General features: G+C 43.1%; 1 protein-coding gene across 1 annotated transcript; it reads right to left on the bottom strand.

Annotated features, from left to right (window-relative positions):
• Positions 1–394: 394 nt before the first annotated feature.
• On the bottom strand, positions 395–24,963 carry LOC144504724 (uncharacterized). The gene is made up of 7 exons (XM_078230469.1): positions 24,937–24,963; positions 23,262–23,453; positions 23,023–23,118; positions 17,009–17,056; positions 8,274–8,439; positions 2,709–2,844; positions 395–527 (listed from the first exon to the last, which is right to left on the bottom strand). The coding sequence occupies exons 1-7, from the start codon at positions 24,961–24,963 to the stop codon at positions 395–397; spliced, it is 798 nt and encodes a 265-aa protein (XP_078086595.1).
• Positions 24,964–25,072: the final 109 nt, after the last annotated feature.

Raw genomic sequence — 25,072 nt, 5'->3', positions numbered from 1 at the left:
TTAACGAGCAATTCCCCCTCCATACCCACAATACATAACAGGAACCCCTCCCAATGGTTCAACCATGGGGTCCGTCACTGACACTGCCCCAGTACATGTTGGCAGTGCCAATCTGTGACAGGGTGGTGCTAAACTTTGTCAGGGGCAGTGCCAGGGTATTGCCCGGGCATGTCCTCCTACCCCCACAGCGGCTAGACTTACCTTGGCGCTCCCAGGTGATCCCCTCAATGTGGGCACAAATCACCCTCATTACATAAATAGACTAAAATTCAGTACAAAACAAAAATTAATTCACTTATAGACAGATGTTGGAGAATGAATTTGACAGAGGTGTTGGAGAATCAATTATTCTGGTTATCAGCCCAATAGTGATTTGCGTAGATATTCTCAATGTTCAGTCCATATCATCTGATTTTATACCACATTTTTTCAGTGCTCTTTTGATATAGGGAATGGCTTCTTCAACAAACCATCTGCGCGTGTACATAATCATCATGACATCAAGAAGCAATTTGCGTTCTCTTTTTCTGAAAAAAAAATCAAAGTATCAGGGAGGTAGAGTTTCTGCTTTGGGCACAGTCATAATATTGTAAAATGCACAAGTTAATTTTCTACTAAAATTAACTTACATAATCAAAAGCTCAAAATCATCCATGTATCAGTGCAATCAAGCAGCTCAGTACTATGCAATATTTCATCAAAGTACATTCCTTTCTATATTTGAGAATGATATCCTGATGATATTAGACCATAAGACATAGGATCAGAAGTAGGCCACTCGGCCCATCGAGTCTGCTCCGCCATTCAATCATGGCTGATATTTTTCTCATCTTCATTCTCCTGCTTTTTCCCCATAACCCCTGATCCCCTTATTAATCAAGAACCTATCTACCTCTGTCTTAAAGACAGTCAATGACCTGGCCTCCACAGCCTCCTGTGGCAAAGAGTTTTGCAGACTCACCACTCTCTAGCTGAAAAAATTCCTCCTCATCTCTGTATTAAAAGATCATCCCTTTAGCCTGAGGTTGTGCCCTCTGGTTCTAGTTTTTAGTTTTTCCTACTAGTGGAAACATCCTCTCCACGTCCACTCTATCTAGGCCTCGCAGTATCCTGTAAGTTTCAATAAGACCCCCCCTCATCCATCTAAACTCCAACGAGTACAGACCCAGAGTCCTCACCCATTCCTCATACGACAAGCTCTTCATTCCAGGGATCATTCTTGTGAACCTCATCTGGACCCTTTCCAAGGCCAGCACATCCTTCCTTAATCATGGGACCCAAAACTGCTCACAATACTCCACATGGGGTCTGACTATTGCTGGAAATTGATTTATCACCAAAGATGCATTTTTCATAACTTGAGTAACCCGATTAAAAATTAAAATAAAAGCTATACTGAACCATTTAATAGTTTAATTGGGGTAGTCAATTTGAGTAAATTAATTACAGTATGAAAATAATTTCAAATGGACCCTGGCATCCAAAAGAATGAGTGCAATTTGAAGAGGCTTCTCTAACCATCACCATTGGCAGAATTTCGCAATTTTGACCTCAGTGCATGGATGGAACCGAATCTGGGCGAACTGAGTTTTGAATCAGCATAAAAAGATTTTGGAAAACGTGCAAACTTGCATTTAAAATATTTTGATATTTTGTGCTGATTCTGATAATTGCTAGCATAAAAAACAGAACCTCAACCCATTGGTGGGAACCAGTCATGTTGGTCTCGCCAGTAGAACTGGAAACCATTGAAGCCCCCCAGGGAACAAGGGAGGGATGCCCCTTTGGCTGGGGACCAGCTGTGATTATCGCTGGAGAGAACCTCTTCCAGCGAGGTCATACAGTCAAGTGTGTCCGAACAATAACGTCCTGGGCTCATTAAATCTATGCAAAACAAGATATCAATGTAATTTAAATAATTTATTCAGCTTGGCGCCGGGAAATGGGCATGAGGCTGATTATCCTGGATATCTGGTGCCAGTAAGATTGCGAGAGATGAGAAATTGGGCGTGAACCTGATTTCTTGTCTCTCGCGATTTTACCGGTTCACCCTGCCCATCGGCCGGTGGGGCGCAAAGGTAAGATTGCCCTGAACAATTTTGTGAGTAAAAGAGTGCTTTGGTATACTTTGCAATTTCCATAAAGTTTTAAAGATTTTAAATAATTTGTAGAAGTTCAATTTAAATATGCATTTTATGTCTATAAATCCATTGAGTGGTTTGGACCATTTGCCATTTCAAGATAACAAAAATAAGCTACTGGTGAAATTACAAAAAACAGGTCAAGGAAACATTTAATAAGCTAGTGGAATAAAAAAAATTATGTGCACCTAAGGGATAAGGGAACTTGTGATTTATTTTCAATGAATGATAATGAATTAAATGGTTTTCTTCATTGATGTTTATGTTGTGAATTCATCTTTGTCAACACTCGTGCATGCATTGAGGTCAGTAGATGATAGCAGTCAGGTGTAAGAACTCCAGTCAGTGTTAATTAATTCCCATCTGTTCACTGTCATCTTCAATTTAAATCAATTAATTAGGTATAGAACTGTGATCAAACATGGAACTGTTGCTCCCAATCATTTCACCAGTGTAAAATAAACACTTTAAAAATGAATGAATTCCCTCATTTAGACTGAATACTTTTGTCTAATTCATAATGTTACAACTGTAAAAATAAATGTAATTTGCAGACTGATATCTTACAGTTGTTTAAGCATTTCTTTAACTTTATTGATTTCCTCATTGTATTCTGTGGCAGCATCCACTTTCGAATTTGCTGTTGCAGAATGTTGGCCAGCTGACTCATTTGAAGTAGTAGCAGAGCCTCCAAAGAAGCAATCTGGAAATAGAAATGTTTTTTCTCATGTAATATATTCTTCTAATCCTTTCATGTATTATGACAATGGCAATGCCATTTTTCAATCAAAAGAATAGGCCTGAACTTACACAGAGTAGCAATCAGTTACCCAGAAGCTAGAAGTAGTTTTAATTCTTCTAATTTTTTTTGGATAATTTATTGTTGTAACACGGTCAGAGCCTTCTGAAGTTTGCGATTTAAATCACATTTTCAGATAGGTCCCAGTGCAGGAAAATTGCCCATCATAAGTTTGCATTTCCCAGACAATTGCCATGCAAACTTTATCTTTTTTTTATTCATTCGTGGGACCTGGGTGTTGTTGGCTGGCCAGCATTTATTGCCCATCTCCAGTTACCCTTGAGGAGGTGGCGGTGAGCTGCCTTCTTGAATCGCTGCAGTCCATGTGCTGTGGGTTGACCCACAATGCCGTTAGGATTTTGACTCAGCAACTGAGGAGGAACGGCGATATATTTCCAAGCCAGGATGGTGAGTGCTTTGGAGGGGAACTTGCATGTAGTGGTTCCTGGGAATTTCTGGAGCGTGATGGGGGAAGGGGTAGGGGTGTTCCCCAGCATATCTTTGGGGTAGCCTCCAGTTACACTGCCCTGGAACCCAGAGGTTATGGCGCAGTATCTTTTCAAAAGCTTCAGAAAATTATGTAATATTGCAGTATTATTTCAGTATTTAAATAATCTATAATTTCAGAAGGTATAGAATTATGGATGGGGTGGGAAATTGGTAACCATCGGGCCATTATTCACAATTGCTTCATTCCACATTCATGGCATCTGAACCACAACCTTATAGTATATAATTATTAATATTAAGTGGTAGTCTAAATATATTATGCTTGTCTGCAGCCAATATTCATTTTAAGCATAAAAGTGGTTAATATCAAATCACAAATTTTCCTCTTTAACTTTGTTACAATCACTGTAGTAGTGTGGCCCTTGAAGGAGTGGTGGAAGGGCATGTTCTGAGGGCCACGTGACTGGCAAGGACCCTACAGATTGCTCCAGAGGGAAGATGAGCCAATCAACAAGAGGGCACTGACCACGGGTCGAGGAGGGATTCGTAGTTCATAGAAATCATAGAAACCCTACAGTGCAGAAGGAGGCCATTCGGCCCATCGAGTCTGCACCGACCACAATCCTGCCCAGGCCCTACCCCCACATATTTTACCCACACATCCCAGGACTCTAAGGGGCAATTTTTTAACCTGGCCAATCAACCTAACCCGCACATCTTTGGACTGTGGGAGGAAACCGGAGCACCCGGAGGAAACCCACGCAGACACGAGGAGAATGTGCAAACTCCACACAGACAGTGACCCGAGCCGGGAATCGAACCCGGGACCCTGGAGCTGTGAAGCAGCAGTGCTAACCACTGTGCTACCGTGCCGCCCGGGAACCCAGAGAAGCAGTTGCATTTGTAGCCTTTTGTTTTTCTGTCTTGTTTTGATGTCCTTGTATAGATTACTTTGTTGGCAATAAATCCTTTATAGTTGAAACTTTATCGATCGACTTCAATCTCTTACATTGACGACGAGGCAAAACATCAAAGTCGTCGGGGATCACAGTCTCCAGCTGGAGGTGGGGCGAGACTTGAGTGTCAAGAGTAAGAAGAAGTAATGTAAGCTCATTTCACAATTCCAATGATAAGAAAGATTGAGAAGTCAATGACTGGGAACAGTATATCAAAGGCTGCGATATTACTTTGTTGCAAATGAAATAACCGTGGAAGATGAATAAGGTTATTTTGCGAAGTCTGCGGCTCACAGACTTGCAGCTCAGTGAGAACATTTACTTTGCCAGATGCGCCAGACACAGTTATTTAACCAGATTGTGGATTTGGTGAAAAATAATTTTAACCTCCCCTTCTCCCTGCTCCTTAATTATTATGCTGAGATACAAATTTCATTCAGAAATCTAAGAGCTAAGGGAGACCGTTTCGGGATTGGCAGAACACTGCGAATTTGGCCCAGCATTAGCTGAAATGTTAAGGGACAGAATAGTTTGTGGTATAAACAGCATAACTATTCAAAAAAGCCTACTGGTGGAGACCAAGATCACCTTCGAAAAAGTTTGGAGCTGGTCCAGGTGACTGAATGCACAGAGTAGGTAGTAACGGAGTTGCAAGGTGTGCTGAACGAGGTCAATTGTTTGTGGTGGGAAACGGATGTGGTGCAAAACAGCCCAGGAGTGGGTGCAACAATGCCCAATAGAAGACGTGCAACAGTGAGGGCTGAAATGTGTTTTCAATGTGGGGGAGAGCATTTCAAAGACGTTTGTTGATTCAAGAACTGCATGCTTGAAATGTAACAAGAAAGGCCACTTAACATCATGGTGCAGAGCAAATTAATTAGGTACAGCAACAATAACAGTGGCAGATCACATCCAAAAAGCAAAGCTGCCAATATTGGTAATCAGGGGTCACAGACCTTGTTTAATGGGACGAGATTGGTTAAAGCAGCTGCAGCTAAACTGGCTGGAAAATTTAAACCTGAGGGATGGCGGTTTTCAGGAGCTGCTGTATAAATATTCCAAGGATTTCATTAACAAATTAGGATGCATACAGGGAACTAAAGTTAAAATATATCTGGATCAAGGGATGATGCCTAAATCTTTTTGGGCTCCCCCAGTACTTTATGCCCTTCATCAGAAAGTGGAAATCAAGCTCAAGAGGCTGAAAGGTTTGGGCATTATAAAGCCAATTCTCTAAATGGGCTGCACACATAGTTCCCATTTTAAAACCGGATCAGATTGTCAGGATTTGCGGAGATTACAAATTAACAATCAATAAGGAGCACAGAGATAGACAGGTACCCTGTTTTCAAGAATTGAAGACCTCTATGCTAAACTAGCTGGAGGTTTAAAGCATATGAATTTGGACCTCTGTCATGCCTATCAGCAGTTGGAGTTGGATGAGGACTCGCAAAAGTTGGTTACAATCAACATGCACATGGGATTATATCAGTAAACAAGGTTGCCTTTTGGAGTTTCATCAGCCTGTGCCTTTTTCCAGTGTACGATGGAGAGCCTATTGCAAGGCATCCCCAGTGTAAAATGTAATAGTTTATCTGGGCAATGTACTAATCACTGGCACTTCACCTGAAGAACACAGACTCAATTTAGAAGAAGTGTTGAGATGTTTTAAAGAAGCAGGTGTTAGACTGAAGTGGGAACAATGTACATTTAAGTCAGAAGAAATAATTGGTATTATTGCAATAATACCAATTGCAATTATTGCAATTGGTATAATTGCATACCAATAATACAGTTATTGGTATGCATGATTCAACTGTTACACATTTTTCTATAATGCAAAAACATTACGGACAGGACTTCATGGTTTTTAGCAGGGTGAGAGAGGTGGACCTGAAAGTGCATGGAGCACTGACTCCCACCTGCACCAATCTAGTCTTTTATTGATGTTCTTGTATGTAGTTACTTTGTTGGCAATAAAGCCTTTATAATTGAAATTTCATTGAGTCGCCCTTGATCTATTACACAATGTTTTCCAGCATTGGTAGAGCTCTTCCCCCACCCATAGCTCACTTCCTCTCAGATCCTTTGACAGATCAAATTCTTTAGAGCGATTTTTCTCTTTGCTAATGCAAAGTTGATATTATTCAGTGATTCAGTTCAATATTAGTTCTATTCCTTGGTTAAAACAAATATTAATAGAAAGTGAATTAGTATTTTTTGCTTTAAGATTGTCAGATTTTGCTAGAAGCTAGTCCATCATTTTTTGTTTTGCCATACGGTAATCAATTTAATTTTTCAAACTCCTAAATTGATTGAGGAACTGTTAATATTGCAAGTCCAAATGACTCTTCCTCAGGGTTCCGAAGGAGAGTCATATGAGATTCAAAACATTAAATCTCTTTTCGTCTTCACAGCTGCTGCCAAGCCTGTTGGGTTTTCCAGTATTTTCTGTTTTTATTTCAAATTTCCAGCAGCTGCAGTTTTATGCCACGCTGATTGTTTTGTAGATACTTTTTGCAATGGATAATTGTGGAAGCAGTGCAAACTACATATGATTATGAATCATTTTGCCTTAACATTTGTAATATACTTTTATTTTATTTCTTGGAATATACAAAGTGCACAACACTTGATAAATCAAGAATTCAAGAAAGGTGAAGGATTATTCTACATTTTCATTCCTACTTAAATAAATTATTCCTATAATTTAAATGAATTGTCAAATTTTTCATTTGTTGATAGTGAATGAACACACTGTTCCACAATTAAAAATCCTCCACAATCACTGTCAACACCATGTTATGTAGGTCAACAGGCGGTGAACATTTATAGGAACCCTGTAACTAGATCAGTTACTTATCAGAAATTGCCCTATCTGTCTCAACAACTTACTTATTGATTGCTCTCAATATCATTCAACACTGACATTTAATGTGTATCTAATACTCTATCAAAGCCACTGAGCCAGGATATCGGTTTTCAAAATGATTGATTTTTTTTATTTTTAATGTTTCTATACATTAGAACATAGAACATAGAACAGTACAGCACAGAATAGGCCCTTCGGCCCACGATGTTGTGCCGAGCTTTATCTGAAACCAAGATCAAGCTATCCCACTCCCTATCATACTGGTGTGCTCCATGTGCCTATCCAATAACCGCTTAAATGTTCCTAAAGTGTCTGACTCCACTATCACTGCAGGCAGTCCATTCCACACCCCAACCACTCTCTGAGTAAAGAACCTACCTCTGATATCCTTCCTATATCTCCCACCACGAACCCTATAGTTATGCCCCCTTGTAATAGCTTCATCCACCCGAGGAAATAGTCTTTGAACGTTCACTCTATCTATCCCCTTCATCATTTTATAAACCTCTATTAAGTCTCCCCTCAGCCTCCTCCACTCCAGAGAGAACAGCCCTAGCTCCCTCAACCTTTCCTCATAAGACCTACCCTCCAAACCAGGCAGCATCCTGGTAAATCTCCTCTGCACTCTTTCCAGCGCTTCCACATCCTTCTTATAGTGAGGTGACCATAACTGCACACAATATTCCAAATGTGGTCTCACCAAGGTCCTGTACAGTTGCAGCATAACCCCACGGCTCTTAAACTCCAACCCCCTGTTAATAAAAGCTAACACACTATAGGCCTTCTTCACAGCTCTATCCACTTGAGTGGCAACCTTTAGAGATCTGTATCTACATTCATGTAACTAAGGTACTAAATCAATAAAGGATGTTTGGAAATGCTTGCACTGCTGTAATTTCATTGTCTTCAGAATCTATAGCTGATTACTTGAGACAGTCCCCAGATATATACATGCTATAAGAGGCTAAGCATGTTATTTAACAATGCAATTTTCTCAATTTTATGAGACATTATTATTTTCATTTCTTTGGTTTCAACATTCAAGAAGAGCTTACCTTCATTTAGACCTATTGTGTTATGTGGTTTGATCTGGTGAGCAATCATCAGCATTTCTGTACTTGTGGTCATTGTAGGCGTGTAAAAGCTGGCCTGGGATTTAAGGTCCTGCTCTTTTTGGAAAGATTCAATCCTCTCAAGGAGTAAATTATTTTTTGCTTTCATCTGTCAAAAAATGATGTAATATGAACAAATAATGAAGAACAATAGAATGGTTCCTTCTCAGTTTGCACAAGACCTCACTACCAATGGAAATCAGTTATTGGTATGCATGATTCAACTGTTATACGTTTTTCTATAATGCAAAAACTTTACGGACAGGACTTCATGGTTTTTAGCAGAGTGAGAGAGGTAGACCTGAAAGTGCATGGAGCATTGACTCCCACCTGCATCACTTCTTCACAATGCATAAAATGGACTCTGTGCCAAAGCAGACTTTTAGAGAGAGACATCCAGAGGGAGAAGGGTGACACCGTGAACTGGAAGTCAGTCACTGCCACCCATTTAAAGGCACCCTGGCATGGGTTGGTGGGAGCTGCAAAAGAAATCCAGCTAAATCCATTGAACTATCCGAGCATCAGCAGGTAAGAGCATATTTTTGGTTCCATTTTTGTATCTATTGTGAGAGCAGTCTCTCATTCAGGACCCTTGCCAGTGAGGAAAGAACATCAGAGTGCACCTGTCCCATTCCCCTTCTGAATAAGAAGTATTCAAAAAAAACAAATTCTATCCTTTAACGCTATCTGTCTCTCCACAGGGGAGAGAACTCAACATTGATACTTTGCAGCTGAGGATATACCAGTGCTTTATCGAAGAATGAAGACAGGGCAAATGGAGACACTCAGACCAAGGACAGTCCCACAATTTGATGATGACTTCTTGCAAGTCCTCTATGCTGTGAGTGATCAGTGGGAGGTCCTCCTGTCAAGTAATGGGAAGAGGAGAGTGGACATGTTGGGAATGGAAATTATCTTCTAAATCTTCCACATAAGATTTATTACAAGGTCCCTTTTCCTTTTTCTGAAGAAGAAGGGACATAATGGAGGAGCACCTAACTGGCTATTTTCACTCCTTTGGAAGAGGTAGTGTTAGAGTTGTTAAGTCAGAAATGGCATCACACCACTGGCCATGGAGACGCTGGAGGATGACCTCCTGGTGGTGATATTCCAAGGGCCCACAGCTCTCTCCTGGAAAGATTGTGCTGAAAGGAGGCGCTAGGGAGCATTGATGGTTTTGACTTTGGAGGCTTGCAGCATCGGGGGAGGAATGTGCATCTCAAGTTTGAAGGGTATGAGGCTTAAACCTGGTTTCCCCCACAGGTGAGACCTTGGCAGCTGCAGCCATGAGTCCCGAGGGTGCACCATTAACCTCTGTGAAAGAGGAGCGTAAGAAGGTGCACCATCGCATCCTTGCGCAGCACCAAACATCAGAACAGAGTACACACTTTGTGGGTATGCATGAGTCATCTGAAAGGGAACAATGCACTGGTGAGGACACAGCTTAGCCGCAAGACCAGCTATTGAGATCTGAGATAGTGGAGGTGTAGTGCTGGAGATTACCTAACTGCTGAGCCCCAGGTTGCTGATGAGCCTCTGGAATTGTCCATCAGGTGAGTGTGGAGGTATGTGGAGATGTGGCAGAACTTACAAAGGGGTTAACGGCACAGATATGGGCAGTGGAGGCCTACTACCAGGCTATGAGTCTATAATAACCTGCTCTTCAGAATGCGTGGCTTCCTCCACTGAAAGATGGCTGATTGTCATGGAGGAACATAATGGAAAACTGGCGATGCATTCTGACCTGTGTCCTTTGGTCTTTAATCTGAGTTCAGGAGTCGAGTCTCCTGGAGTTACAGCCAGGTCCTGATTCCTCTCAGGAATGCAGGGAAAGACTAATGTGTCTCATGGCAGATAAGCAGATGCTACCACCATAGGGGTGTAACTTGAGAGAGGTCACTACTCAGTGAGACCTTGGTATCCTCGTGCATCAGTCACTGAAAGTAAGCGCACAACTATAGCAGGCAGTAAATAAGGAAAATGTCATGTTGGCCTTCATAGTGAGAGGATTTGAGTATAGGGATAGGAATAATACAATATAGCAATTGTATTGGAGAATTGGTGAGGCCACACCTGGAGTACTGTGAGCAGTTTTGGTGTCCTTCTCTGAGGAAGGATGTCCTTGCTATAGAGAGAGTACATCAAAGGTTTACCAGACTGATTCCTGGGATGGCATGTTTTCATATGAGGAGATTAAGTTGGTTAGGGGTATATTCACTGGAGTTTAGAAGAGTGAGAGGGGATCTCTAGAAAATTATAAAATTCTAACAGGGTTAGACAGGGTCGATTCAGAAAGAATGTTCCCAATGTCCAGAACTAGGGGTCATTATTTGAGGATAAGGGATAAACTTTTAGAACTGAGGTGAGGAGAACTTTCTTCACCCAGAGGGTGGTGAATGTATGGAATTCACTACCACAGAAAGTAGTTGAGGCCAAAACGTTGTCTGATTTCAAGAAGAAATTAGATATAGCTCTTGGGGCTAAAGGGATCAAGGGATATGGGGGGAAGGGGGGGGATCAGGATATTGAATTTGATGATCAGCCATGATCAAAATTAACGGTGGAGCAGGCCCGAAGGGCCGAATGGCCTAGAACCATAGAACCATAGAAAATTATAGCTCAGAAACAGGCCTTTTGGCCCTTCTTGTCTGTGCCGAACCATTTTTTGCCTAGTCCCACTGACCTGCCCTTGGACCATATCCCTCCACACCCCTCTCATCCATGAACCCGTCCAAATTTTTCTTAAATGTTAAAAGTGACCCCGCATTTACCAATTTATCCGGCAGCTCATTCCACACTCCCACCACTCTCTGCGTGAAGAAACCCCACCTAATATTCCCTTTAAACTTTTCTCCTTTCACCCTTAACCCATGCCCTCTGGTTTTTTTCTCCCCTAGCCTCAGCGGAAAAAGCCTGCTTGCATTCACTCTATCTATACCCATCAAAATCTTATACACCTCTATCAAATCTCCCCTCAATCTTCTACGCTCCAGGGAATAAAGCCCCAACCTATTCAATCTCTCTCTGTAACTCAGCTTCTCAAGTCCCGGCAACATCCTTGTGAACCTTCTCTGCACTCTTTCAACCTTATTTACATCCTTCCTGGAACTAGGTGACCAAAACTGTACACAATACTCCAAATTCAGCCTCACCAATGCCTTATATAACCTTACCATAACACTCCAACTTTTATACTCGATACTCCGATTTATAAAGGCCAATGTACCAAAGGTACTCTTTACGACCCTATCCACCTGTGACGTCACTTTTAGGGAATTCTGTACCTGTATTCCTAGATCCCTCTGTTCAACTGCACTCTTCAGAGTCCTACCATTTACCCTCTACGTTCTACTTTGGTTTGTCCTTCCAAAGTGCAATATCTCACACTTGTCTGCGTTAAATTCCATTTGCCATTTTTCAGCCCATTTTTCTAGTTGGTCCAAATCCCTCTGCAAGCTTTGAAAACCTTCCTCACTGTCCACTACACCTCCAATCTTTGTATCATCAGCAAACTTGCTGATCCAATTTACCACATTATCATCCAGATCATTGATATAGATGACAAACAACAATGGACCCAACACCGATCCCTGCGGCACACCACTAGTCACAGGCCTCCACTCAGAGAAGCAATCCTCCACAACCACTCTCTGGCTTCTTCCATTGAGCCAGTGTCTAATCCAATTTACTACCTCCCCATGTATACCTAGCGACTGAACCTTCCTAACTAACCTCCAATGAGGGACCTTGTCAAAGGCCTTGCTGAAATCCAGGTAGACAACATCCACCGCCTTCCCTTCATCCACTTTCCTGGTAACCTCCTCGAAAAACTCTAATAGATTGGTCAAACATGACCTACCACGCACAAAGCCATGTTGACTCTCTCTGATAAGTCCCTGTCTATCCAAATATTTGTAGATCCTATCCCTTATCACACCTTCCAATAACTTGCCCACCAACGACGTCAAACTTACTGGCCTATAATTTCCCGGATTTCTTTTGGAACCTTTTTTAAACAACGGGACAACATGAGCCACCCTCCAATCATCCGGCACCTCCCTCGTGAATACTGACATTTTAAATATGTTTGCCAGGGCCCCTGCAAGTTCAACACTAGCTTCCCTCAAGGTCCGTGGGAATACCCTGTCCGGTCCTGGGGATTTATCCACTCTGATTTGCCTCAAGACAGCGAGCACCTCCTCCCCTTTAATCTGTAAAGGTTCCATGACCTCCCTACCTGTTTGCCCTATTTCCGTAGACTCCATGCCCGTTTCCTCAGTAAATACGGATGCAAAAAAACCATTTAGTATCTCCCCCATCTCTTTTGGTTCCATACACAGTCTACCACTCTGGTCTTCAAGAGGACCAGTTTTATCCCTCACTATCCTTTTGCTCCTAATATACCTATAGAAGCTCTTTGGAATTTCCTTCACTCTGCCAAAGCAACCTCATGTCTTCTTTTAGCCCTCTTGATTTCCCTCTTAAGTAGCTTCTTTCACTTTTTATACTCCTCGAGCATCTGATCTGTTCCTTGCTGCCTGTACATTTCATACAACTCTCTCTTCCTCTTAATCAGTGTTCCAATCTCCCTCGAGAACCAAGGTTCCTTATTCCTATTTACTTTGCCTTTAATCCTGACAGGAACATACAAACTCTGCACTCTCAAAATTTCTCCTTTGAAGGCCTCCCACTTTCCATTTACATCCTTACCAGAGAACAGCCTGTGCCAATCCACACTTCCCAGATCCCTTCTCATTTCATCAAATTTGGCCTTTTTCCAGTTCAGAACTTCAACCCGAGGACCAGATCTATCCTTATCCACGATCAGGTTGAAACTAATGGCATTATGATCACTGGATCCAAAGTGTTCCCTCACACTCACATCCATCACCTGCCCTAACTCATTTCCCAATAGGAGATCCAATATCGCATTCGCTCTAGTTGGCACCTCTATATACAGATGTAGAAAATTCTCCTGAACACATTTTACAAACTCTACCCCGTCTAAACCTTTAACAGTATGCGAGTCCCAATCTATATGTGGAAAATTAAAATCCCCTACTATCACAACTTTGTGTTTCTTGCAGTTGTCAGCTATCTCTCTGCTGATTTGCTCCTCCAATTCTCACTGACTATTGGGTGGTCTATAATACAACCCCATTAATGTGGTCATACCTTTCTTGTTTCTCAGCTCCACCCATAGGGCCTCTGTAGACAAGCTCCCTAATCTATCCTGCCTGAGTACCGCTGTAACATTTTCCCTACTCGTGCTTCTACTTTCTATGTTTCTATGTTTCTATGATTAGGTGATTGACACTGGGTAAGTGACCAGCCCTCAGTAAAAGGTTATATTCGCGGGTGCTCATCAATGGATGGTCCTCATAGGTGACAGGCAGCCACCTTCTTCAGATGGAAGATGGATCGGGGAGATGGAGGCAGGCCGATAGAAGAGTTCCCTAACACTTTGACTAGAGAGCAGAATGCTCTATCACAAGGTACTGAGATCAGCTGCTTCTGTGCCAAATGCCTGTTCATCCTCTGGGATCAGTAAATCACTCTCAATTGTTACAGATCATTTCTGTCTAATTAATGAATGTATCATTCCTAAACTGTTGTTTCTTAATAAACCATCTTAAAATGATGAATAGTCCGTTGTCTATATTAAGCATCTGTAGCCCACAAATTGAAAGATTTATTGCAGGTGCAGAAAATAATCATAAAGGTGAATGGAATGCTGGCCCTTATATCTAGGGAATGAGAATACAAGGCAATAATAGTCATGCTTCGATTATACCAGACCCTCATTGGACGATACCTGGGTATTTTGAGCAGCTCTGAGCATCACACCTTTGAAAGAATGTTTTTAAAAATTGTTCTTTGGATGAGAGTGTCGCTGGCAAGGCCAGCGTGTATTTCCATTCCCTAATTACCCTTGAGTTGGTGGTGATGGTGAGACCCCCTTGAACTGCTGCAGTAGCATAGTGGTAATGTGGCTGGTCTAATAATCCAGAGACCTAGCCTAATGCTCCAAAGACAAGAGTTCAAATACCATTGGAACTAGGGAATTGTTGGAATGACATGTTAATCTCATTAATAATGATTACAAAACAATTAATTGTTGCAAAACCATGTCTGGTTCACTAATGCCCTTCAGGTGAGGAAATATGCACTGGAACTTTACCACCCCGCCTGCCATGGGAATCGGATCAGGTGAGGTGCAGAACACGGAAAGGTCCGTTGAACTCGGGTGGGAGTTTATGGTTTCCCAGACCCCTCTATCTCCATCGCTCGGTACGTCCTATCCCACCACCAAGAGACCCAGTAGAAGTGGCAGCACCATTGTATACAGCTGGGAGGGATTGGCCTTGGGAATCCTCACCTTTGACTCCAGATCCTATGAGGTCACGAGGCATCAGTTCACACATGGGGAAGAAAACCTCCTGTAGATTACCAACTACCAACCTCCCTCAACTGATAAATCAACGGTCCTGCACACTGAATTTCACTTGGAAAAACACAGAGGAAAGAACAAGGACAGAATGTACTCTGGGTGGGAGGACTTTAATGTTTAACACAAAGAGTGGCTTGGTAACACCATTACTGACCACATTGGCCAAGTCCTGAAGGACATATCTGCCAGACTGGGCATACAGCTGGTGGTGAGAGAAGCAACAAGAAAGAAAAATCTACTTGGCCTCGTCCTCATAAATCTACCTGTCACTCACAGATGCAGCCATCCATGATAATATTGATAGGAATGATGATCACATATTCTTTTTGGAAACAAAGTCCCATCTTTACACTTGGAGATACCCTTCATCATGATGTGTGACATTATCACCACGCAAAATGGGATGGACTCAAAATGGGTCGCAGTTCAAAACGAGGGCAGAGGTGCAGCAGAGGAATACAATCTGTAACTTCATGGTCCAACATATCCCTTAATCTACCATTGCCATCAAGCCAGGGACCAATTCTGGTTCAATGAGAAGCATACAATTAAACAACTAATGGGAGAAGGAGGCTCCAACAACATCCTCAATGATGATGCAGCCCAGCACAGCAATGCAAAAGACAAGGCTGAAGCATTTCAACCATTTTCATCCAGAAGTGCCCTGTTAATGATCCTTCCCAGCCTCGGCCTCATTCTCAGGTCCAGATGCCTGTCTTCTGCCAAATTGATTCATTCCATCTGATGTCAAGAAATGGCTGATGGCACTAGATACAGCAAAAGCAATGAACCCTAACAATATCCTGACTGTAGTTCTGAAGTCTTGTGGGTAGTTCTGGAGCACATCCTTCGCCAAGCAAGCTATCCCAATATGACTACAACACAGGCATCCACCCAACAATGTAGAATATTGTCCAAGTATATCCAGTCCAATGAAACCAGGACAAATCCAATCCAGCAAGTAACTCTTTCAGGCTAATCATTAGCAAAGTGAAGGAAGGGTTCTTTGACACAACTATCAAATAGAACTTAATCTGAAACAACCTGCTCAGCAATGCTCAGCTTAGGTTCTGCCAGGGCCAATGTGCTAGGCAATGACCATCTCCAAAGAAAAAAATAAAATGTAACCATCTTCCTATGACATTCAAAACTAAGACCCCTTCCACCGTGCCTTTCAAACCCTCAACCTCTACTACGTAGAAAAATAAGCACCAGACAAATGACTATACTGCTAATTGCATGTTCCCTGTAAGTCACATACCATCCTGATTTGGAACTATATCACACTCCTTCATTCTCACTGAGTCAAAATCCTGGAATTCTCACACTAACAGCACTGTGGGAGTACCTACACAACATGACTGTAGAGGTTCAAGAAGGCAACTCAGCAATGGCATTTCGGAATGGGTGACAAATGATGGCTTTGAAAGTGATTCTTACAGCTCAAGAATGATTTTTTAATAAATATCTATGTTAATGTTAATGTGTATCTATGTCCTTGAAGGTAACATACCGATGACATAACGGATACCCTGATATTGAACGTTGGGATCCCAATTTGAATATATATAAATATTATTAGCAGGCCTTTATGCCTGACAGTCCCCCAGTCCCATTAAATTTTCCATTCATGTCGGCTTGAGGGCACGTGGTGGAGGGGTTTTTTTTAAAGTTGGGGCACCCGTTGTTTTCAGTTGCTGGCGGGGCAGGCTGAAGCAGTGCTATCGTAGGACCCACCCTTTAACCTTCTTTGACTACAGCAGAGGAAGCTGTCCTTGGAACCAGCAGCTTCCACCCTGTTTTTCCCACCGGCTATGCCACTCTGCAGAAAAACTAGAAAATTCCACCTCATATAAAGTAAAATTCTTCTGCTTTGCCCTTGTCCTTGTAATGACCTGGTTAGACCATACATCCCTAGCATCCCAATGTTTCTGTTCAGCTGGCTGCCAGGAGACGTGTGACAATGATGCAGGAATGATTGCCCATCCAACCTCATGTAGATGTTGTGGGATACTGCCTGATCGTTTCTCATCATAGCAACACAGCTAAGATCAGGAATTCAGCTGAGTGGGGAAAAGAAGTCAAATCTTTGCCCTTGCACTGTGTGGTGCCCTAAACTCACTCCCACGCCCCAGTACAATTCTCTCCAACTTCTTTACCAGCAGAATCTTAGATTTTAAAAACTTGTATCAGAATAACATTCATTCTTAAAAATGTTTGCATGTACCTTATCCAAGAATTTTCTCAATTCCTCAATTTCAATCAGAAGTGCATCCTGTAAAAGACACCACATTAGAGTCAGTATTTAAAACAAAGAAGCTATGACACCCATAATAATTTTTTTAATTGGTGGAATTTTTCAACATATTTCATTTCTCTCCTGTTAGCAAATTAATTTTATACTGATTATTCAAATCCTTTTGTGGATCAATTACACTAAACAGTGTGGGAGTTAAACTGAAGTCCACTCTCGGTTTTGCCTTTTCACAATATTTGCAATCTTAATATTGGATATTTTAAACTATTAACCAGCTGAATAATGCTTGTGTAACATTAAATTATATTTTGCTGGTAAATGATACTGACTAATTTATTCAAACAATAAAAGGAAATAAGAAAATGTTGCCAACTGGAAAGGGAAACAAAAACACTCACCAAGTGCAAGACCACTTGAGCTAAACATTTGTTTGGGCCCATTTTTAGGTGCAGAAATGATGGTGCAGTTGGAGCACACACCAGAAGATGGAGGTCTGAGGCTAATCTAAAGTTGATCTCAGGCTTCATCAGTATATTCTGGTGAGCTACAAATAGCAATTGGGTATCCTGAGACAGCTCTGGGTCAGTTGCCACACCAACAGCAAACTTCAGGCAGATCACAGGACATTGAGAGAATGAAAGGGTAATTTTCAGCACAACATCGTGGGCTGAAGGGTCTGTTTCTGTGTTGTACTGTTCTATGTTCTATAATCACGGTCCTGCAGCATCCTTCAATTCTCTGAGGAGCAACATGGTAACTTTGTTGGCTGCTAGTTAAGCTGCAGTATTCATGAGAAATAAATTCTGTAGTTGCTACGTTCAGTGCTGACCAACTTTGCAGAGGGGTCCTTAAACAGGAATTAGACGCTGAATATGCAAGGAACATATCATCTAGTTAAGACCAACAACCTAGATGTTTGGAAAGTCACCTTTATCAATTTTGCAGCGACGTAATGAAGGTGCAGAACAATATGCCATGAAATTGGTATTTAATGCTACTGTTTTCTGCCTGGAAATAGGTATAAAATGGAATCAACTTCTCCCTTTTCTCATCTATTTCAGTGCAATTGTGAGGAATCACAGGATCTCATTTTAGACAGGGTCTCTGTCTTGGTCTCATGCCTCCGCACTGGTGTCATCAGACATGGCTGCCCTTGTCCCCCACAAGCCATCCCGCCAGCCTGGGGTGGTCCTCGAAGAGCCGAGAGATGTCCAAGCTCCTAAAAATATAGCTATTATGCATGATTCCAGGTGCCACGCGCACACCTGCTTTTTCTTCAGCACATGATCACAAACTATTTTCATGTTAAGGGAGTGGGGGTACCTCTTCCAATTAATGAAGAGTATGCCTTGATTCCATAGTGCCCACAGGATGATGTGCGTGCCATCGATAGCCCCCTGCACATGGGGTGCACTGGCGATGGCGGCGAAGCCTGTAGCCTGGACTTCCTTTTGGGCCTGGCCCACGTCAAAGTGGATGTAGTCAGCTGCCCGGGCGTACAGGGTATCCATCACCTCACAAATGCACTTGCGTGCAGAGGACTGCAAGATGCTGCAGAGGTCTTTGCTGGGGGCCTGGAAGGACCCAATGGCGTAGAAGTTGAGGGCTGCCATAACCTTCACTGCCAAGGGGAGCGGGTGTCCTTCTGCTCCACGAAGTGCCAGGTCCACAAGGACCTGACACAGGTGCTGCATTGTCTCCTTGCTGAGACACAGTCTGCGGTGACACACTGCGTTTGGCAGCTCATTAAAAGATATGCTGATCCTGTAGAACCTGGGTTTCTGTCTCTGCCGTTCTCTGGCCCTCCCCTCAAGCTGGTGGGCAGCTGCATTCTGGCCCTGACCAGTGGCCCCCTGTCCTCCTGCTGCAGCCTCCAGCCCAGGTTGTCTTTGCACCGGGCGGTCGTCTCCTTCATCCGCCAAAGCAGTCAAGGGAGCTCTACTGGCTCCCATGCAAAGTCCATTATTGCTCTAGGGGGTGGGGGTGAGGGGTGGGAGGAGGTGAAGGAGAACATGAGAGAGGGACAGTCATTAAGGTTTTACATCCCGGGCCCCTCATTCCGTCCCAGTAACCTGTGTCTCCATTTGTCTGGACGCTGGCAACCAGACACCATCCCCGCTGTCATCCAGCATCTCAATGGGCTGCCACGGCGGGCACGGAGAGCATAAGGGTGGCTGTGAGGAAGTCCCCATTGGGAACCCTTGAATTGTGGACCTACATGCGCACAGCTGGATGTTTGGCATACAGGTTTCCAAGAATGGCTTGCAGTTCAGACAGACGATGGGGAACCACCTCGTGCCTTTCATGCGATTGGTGGCCATTGTAGGGTGCACTGCAAAGTCTGTCCAGTGTAAGGAGCTTGTGTTAGCACCTGCAGAGTTTCCTTGATTGGGGTGACAGCTGCCTGGTGCTTGTTACTGTTAGCGGGGCCTGAGATGGAATGTCAGCAATCAGCCACTGAGCCTGTCCAGCAGACAAATGGCAAGGTAACCAGTACAACATTAGTGGGGTTGCGACTCGACCTCATGTGAAACCCTTCAGGGGTTATTAGCAGCCAGGGGGAATGCGCAGAACACGAGCCCCAACCTAAGGAGCCCTAGACCGGCATGTGCCCCCCAAACCCTTGCACTCATGCGAGCCCCCAACCCCATCCTGCACCATGGCAGTTGGTGACATCCCCTCTCCTGCACCCTGGGGGTTGGTGCTCTGCTGTACTCACCTCCTTGCTCTCCTTTGCTACTGCTGTGCCCAAGCTACACTTTTAAAGAGTAGTACTAATTGGCGCCAGTGTGATGCCAGAAAGGTGGGAAGCATCCAGGAGGGGGGAAGCATGTGTGCCAAACTCACTAATGATATTGAAATCCAGTTAATCTCATGCTAATAAGTTTCGCATCCTTTCTAAATGTAAAGCAATTCACACCATTGGAGTGTGGCCGGGAACATAGCAAACTGTTTGGCACTGTGCGCCAATTGGATTTTTAACGTTGCATGCTAGTTTCCCAGTTCACCGCGCTTTCGCTGGGCGCGGAGAGGTAGTAAAGTCGCACCCATAATCTAGATTGACAATTTAATGCAGTTGTGAGGTCATGTTGCAATAGCAAATTTGCCATCTTTTCAATGAGACATTAAACTGAAGGTTCGAGAGTTCACCTGATGTTCTGACCAACATTCCACTCTACCAAAAACAATGCCATGAATCATTCTTATCATTTGGTTGCTGTGTTTATCTATATAACAAGATTGACAAGAATTTTAAAAAGTAATTAATTTAATAAATGAGGTGCCACATAATGGAATGTTCATCTTTTTCACTCGCAGTAACATCACGTAAGTGCTGAAATCACAAACATCTGGGGCTAGGTTTTTTTTCCCTCACTGGACTTAGATTGGAAGTTGGTGGGGGTTACAAATAGCCTTGCTAGCAGGTGTCCTGGTTTCCCAGCTCCATCCCTTCTTCAGGCTACTTTTTCTGTAGAGGCAGGGCTATGTACCTTTACATTTGGCGGGTAGCCAATCAGAATCGTTGGGCTGACTGGAAGCCAATTAAAGAAGACTGAGTGAAGAGGCACCTAGCAGCAGGCAAGCACTCCTGGCTAGCCTGGAGGCCTACTCTGATTGCCTAGGTGTGGGAGCAGACACAGGCTGCCCTGTGGAGGGGCTTGCTCTAGTCCCCATCCCTATGGTGGTGGGCTACCTGCTGAATCTATGTTTTTGTAAAAGGTTTTAAAAAGTTGGAGAGAAAAGTATGGTACCTGAAGGAAAAGGAGGATAAGATGCCTCCTCTTACACTTATCTTCCATTGCAGTCTGTGGTTTCTTTCATGCTCAAAGGTTTCTGATTGTTCTCCAGCCTCCAAAGCCAGTCTGCCATTCTTAATTGGACAGTAAACATGTTTCCAGGCCAATTAACGGGGCGCCCCCTCAAAAATTCTAATGAATGTTTCGCTCTCCAGAATGGGTTCAGTGCCTGGGAACAATCTCAACCAGTTTCTTGCCAGGGAGGAAAATCAGCCCAAAGCGTTTTAATCCTTTATGAGGATGGGGATGGTGAAGGTGGGGTGGGGTGGAGAGAGCTGCAACTGGGGGCAAACTCTAGAAGATTTTCATTTCCTGTTTTACTGTGCTTTCCAATTAGGTGGCTGTTGGATGACCCTTCTGCCTGCCTTTCACTGCTTCTGCAATCAGTTTCCAGACTACCTCAAATATTCAATCCATCATTTCATTCTTAGGCCCAGCAGAAGCCACACCTGCTGAGAGCAAACATAGATTCCATACTGGAATTTCCCAAAGCTCCCAACAATTCACAGAGCAATTGTATTCCATCCCAGGGAGTCACAATTATTTCACAATGCTGGCTATAGTTCCCATTCAGAAACACTGTTGCATTGCCCCTTCAATCTGTTGGGGCCTCTACTTCTTCAAATCAGAGAAACAAAATGTCATTTGACTTTCTTTGGAAAAGACATCTCTTGCAGTTCAATGCCTCTACAGAAGCAGATTGCCCAACCCAATTATAAAAATTAGCCCCGTCACCTAGATGGGATCACCTTCCTATTCAACATGTGGCCAAGTGTTCTGCTCCGCTCCACTGCTGGTGACTGAGCACAGAATTTTGATTCTTTTAGATTTCACATCTATGTGTTTCTTTTTCTTTTCTAGTAATATCGAACTGAGAAATTTAACTTGATTGCCTTGATTTAAGCTATCTCTCTGCATTGGCTTTCCTCCAAGTTCATCATCCCAGTCAAATATTATGGTTCAAATATTATACCACGTATATGGTTCCCAAATTTTGTGTGGTGTAGTTTCACAATTTGTGATGTCTCAGTGATTAACATTATCAGCAAACACATGTGAATGACTCATACATACACTAGGTATTGCATAGGAAAAGCATCTGAACAATACATTTGTTCGGCCGCATTTGGAATACTGCGTCCAGTTCTGGTCGCCACACTACCAGAAGGACGTGGAGGCTTTGGAGAGAGTACAGAGGAGGTTTACCAGGATGTTACCTGGTATGGAGGGGCTTGGTTATGAGGAGAGATTGGGGAAACTGGGGTTGTTCTCCTTGGAAAGACGGAGGATGAGGGGAGACTTAATAGAGGTGTATAAAATTATGAAAGGCATAGATAGGGTGAACGGTGGGAAGCTTTTCCCCGGGTCGGTGGTGACGTTCACGAGGGGCCATAGGTTCAAGGTGAAGGGGGGGAGGTTTAACACAGATATCAGAAGGACATATTTTACACAGAGGGTCGTGGGGGCCTGGAATGTGTTGCCGGGCAAGGTGGTGGAGGCAGACACACTGGGAACGTTTAAGACTTATCTAGACAGCTATATGAACGGAGTGGGAATGGAGGGATACAAAAGGGTGATCTAGTTTGGACCAGGGAGCGGCGCGGGCTAATTGTTCTTTGTTTCTCGTTTCAAGGCTTCATTCTATGATCATCTTGCTGGTGCCAGTACAGAGCGAGACTGCGGATAGTTGGGAACCTGTCTCGGGGGCAGGGAATTCATATGGTGTTTGTGGAAGTGGAAATGACTAGGGTTGGGAAGCATTTTCCGATCAGGGCCAGTGTGATCTCCTGGACTCGTTTCGATCGCCTCAGGGGGTCAGAGAGGAATTTCCCAGATTTTTTTTTCCCCATATTGGCCCTGGGGTTTTCACTCTGGGTTTTCGCCTCTCCCTGGAGATCACATGGTCTGGAATGGGGGGGTGGGGGTGAGTTAATAGGTTGTGATGAACAAAGCATCGTAGCTGTGAGGGACAGCTCGGTGGATAGGATATTGGTATGTAGATAGGCTGGAAAATTGGGCGGGGATCCTGGATTCAGGATTCAATCCTGGACCGGGGAGCGGCGTGGGCTTGGAGGGCCGAAGGGCCTGTTCCTGTGCTGTATTGTTCTTTGTTCTTTGTTAATACAGGGGAAAGGTACAGTATTGTGTGAATGTATATCGCTGATTCCAATCTGCTTAGTGCATTACCTTTTCTCTCCTCAGTTCTATCAAATTCTCATTTTGAGTTTCCCTTAATTTTTCCAGCTCAGTTTTTGTATCTTCCAGTTCTAGTTGAATGCAGCCCTTATGGAAAATAAAAGTTACAACAAAATCTCATAAGCATTAATGAAAAAAAATTGGATTTCTAAAAGAGTAGGTGTACAACTGGCAGCACATAAACTGCTCTGTCTGTGGAAGTGCTTTATTGAAAGTTTTCTTATCCTCACCTTTTCATTTTCTAACTCAATCATTTTAGACTTTTCTCGCTCTTTCATTTTTTCTAATTGAGAAATTAGCTCTTCCTTTTCCAGAATGACTCTGTATTTCTCAGCATTTACTCTCTGAACTAGAATTCTTTCATCATTGGAGTTTTTATCCAGCTGAACTTTTAACTCTTCAACTTCAACCAGCAGGTCATCCTATAATAAGGAAAAGTTCTTTGTAAACTGTTCATTTAAAAAAAATATTTGTCTATTAGGATCTTTTTGGTGACTAGCCTCCAAGGTGATGGAGGTTATCTGTAGCGAGGAGCTAATAGACAACATCTTTAACTATTTGGTTTAACTATTAGTTTTCCATTTTCTACAATCTGCCTAGGAACAGTACTGAACATTTTAGGATTTTCAATAACAATAGTACAAATTTGAAGGAAAACAGCAGAAGAGAGTAAAGGGATTCTGTTTTAAAATGATCATTTGTATATTATAGAAGTAGAAATCTCTTCTGTTTTTATTAACTTGCTTTTACAAAATCTGAACTTCTAATCATACAGATCACAACATAGGAATGAAACAAAAGCCAAATACTTCAAATGCTGAAAAAGAGAATAAGGGCTGAAATTTGCCACAATCATTGAGAATCCAACATCGGATTCATTTCTAGGTTGTGAACCTGCCGGCGTGCACAGTGTACCAATCTGACTGAGTTTTACAAGGGGTGGCCAACACGTAGGCCACCTCAAGGACATTGGTGACACCAGAGGCAGGAGCTGCGGACAGTGTGGCCCAATAAAGGGAGGTTGGAGGTTCTCACTGCGTGATCATTGGGAACACGGCTGATGTACAAGCAGCCGGAGCAGCAGCGGAACACGTAAAGCCACCATCAGAATCAGGGGAGTAGCTGAGGCCTTGTTAGGCTCATGGCGATCAGAGATATCTTCTCCAGGAATGTCACATTCAATGACAAGACTGAGACATTAAAATACAGCAGTCTTGCCACTTTCTGCCAGAAACATTTAGATCTGCATCAGCTCTAAAACAGCCTCTCATACTGTGTAGCTTCCCGCTCACACTTGCTGGGTTGTGGAGACAGTGGGTGGAGGACACACAGTGCTGGCAAAGTTGCTGTGCTGCTACAATCATTGCTGCTAAGTGATTCTTAATTAGTTTGATTTCATTCCTATCGCTGTAGTGTTGATATCACCATTGTGCACCTGCTTCCAAGAAAAGCATGAGGAAATAGGAAGACATTGTGGAGCTTGTTCGATGCTTCTTAGTGCAATTTTCCTGACATCCTCCCATCCCTCCAAATCAGCCCCCATGGAAGTGGGAAAATTCAACTCTAAGAGTGCACTGTAGTGCAAGTACATGTTAATCACCTGTTTATGATGCTGAGATCCAGATTCAGGGCGGAATTTTCTGGTAGCGGAATTGTAGCGGGCGGGACAGAAGATCCGCAGACCATACAAAGGTTCATTGACCTCAAGCAGGAATTTCCGGCCTTGGGGCGAGTGCGGCCGGAAAATCCCGTCCTTGGTGTTCAAATCATAACTGGTGCACATGTTCACAAGAAGCTTTGTTGAATTACTTCATGGATTCAATCAGTTTACAGTGGGAAATGGGGGCACAAAATCAATTATAGAATTTACAGATGGACGATGGTTATTGGTCATTGCACACACACGGCCTCACAGGTTGCTTCATGCATCATGTTTATCTGAGGCAAAGGCAGACTCATTTTCTGTACTGGCATGGCAGAAAGTATAACTTATATAATGCCTTTCATCACAAAGAAGTATAGAATAAACAAGTACCAAAGC

The sequence above is a fragment of the Mustelus asterias genome, chromosome 15, assembly GCF_964213995.1.
Source record: "Mustelus asterias chromosome 15, sMusAst1.hap1.1, whole genome shotgun sequence".
Taxonomy (NCBI): Eukaryota; Metazoa; Chordata; class Chondrichthyes; order Carcharhiniformes; family Triakidae; genus Mustelus; species Mustelus asterias.
Note: the sequence above shows the minus strand (reverse complement) of the source record. Positions and strands in the feature narration are given on the sequence as shown.

Coding starts and splice junctions, on each gene's coding strand:
- LOC144504724 (XM_078230469.1), bottom strand. CDS start 24,963: ATGATGCATGAAGCAACCTGTGAGGCC. Junction 8,440..17,008: donor TGAGAAAATTCTTGGATAAG/GTACATGCAAAC, acceptor ATTTTTTGACAG/ATGAAAGCAAAAAATAATTT. Junction 528..2,708: donor AAAGAAATGCTTAAACAACT/GTAAGATATCAG, acceptor TTTTTTTTTCAG/AAAAAGAGAACGCAAATTGC.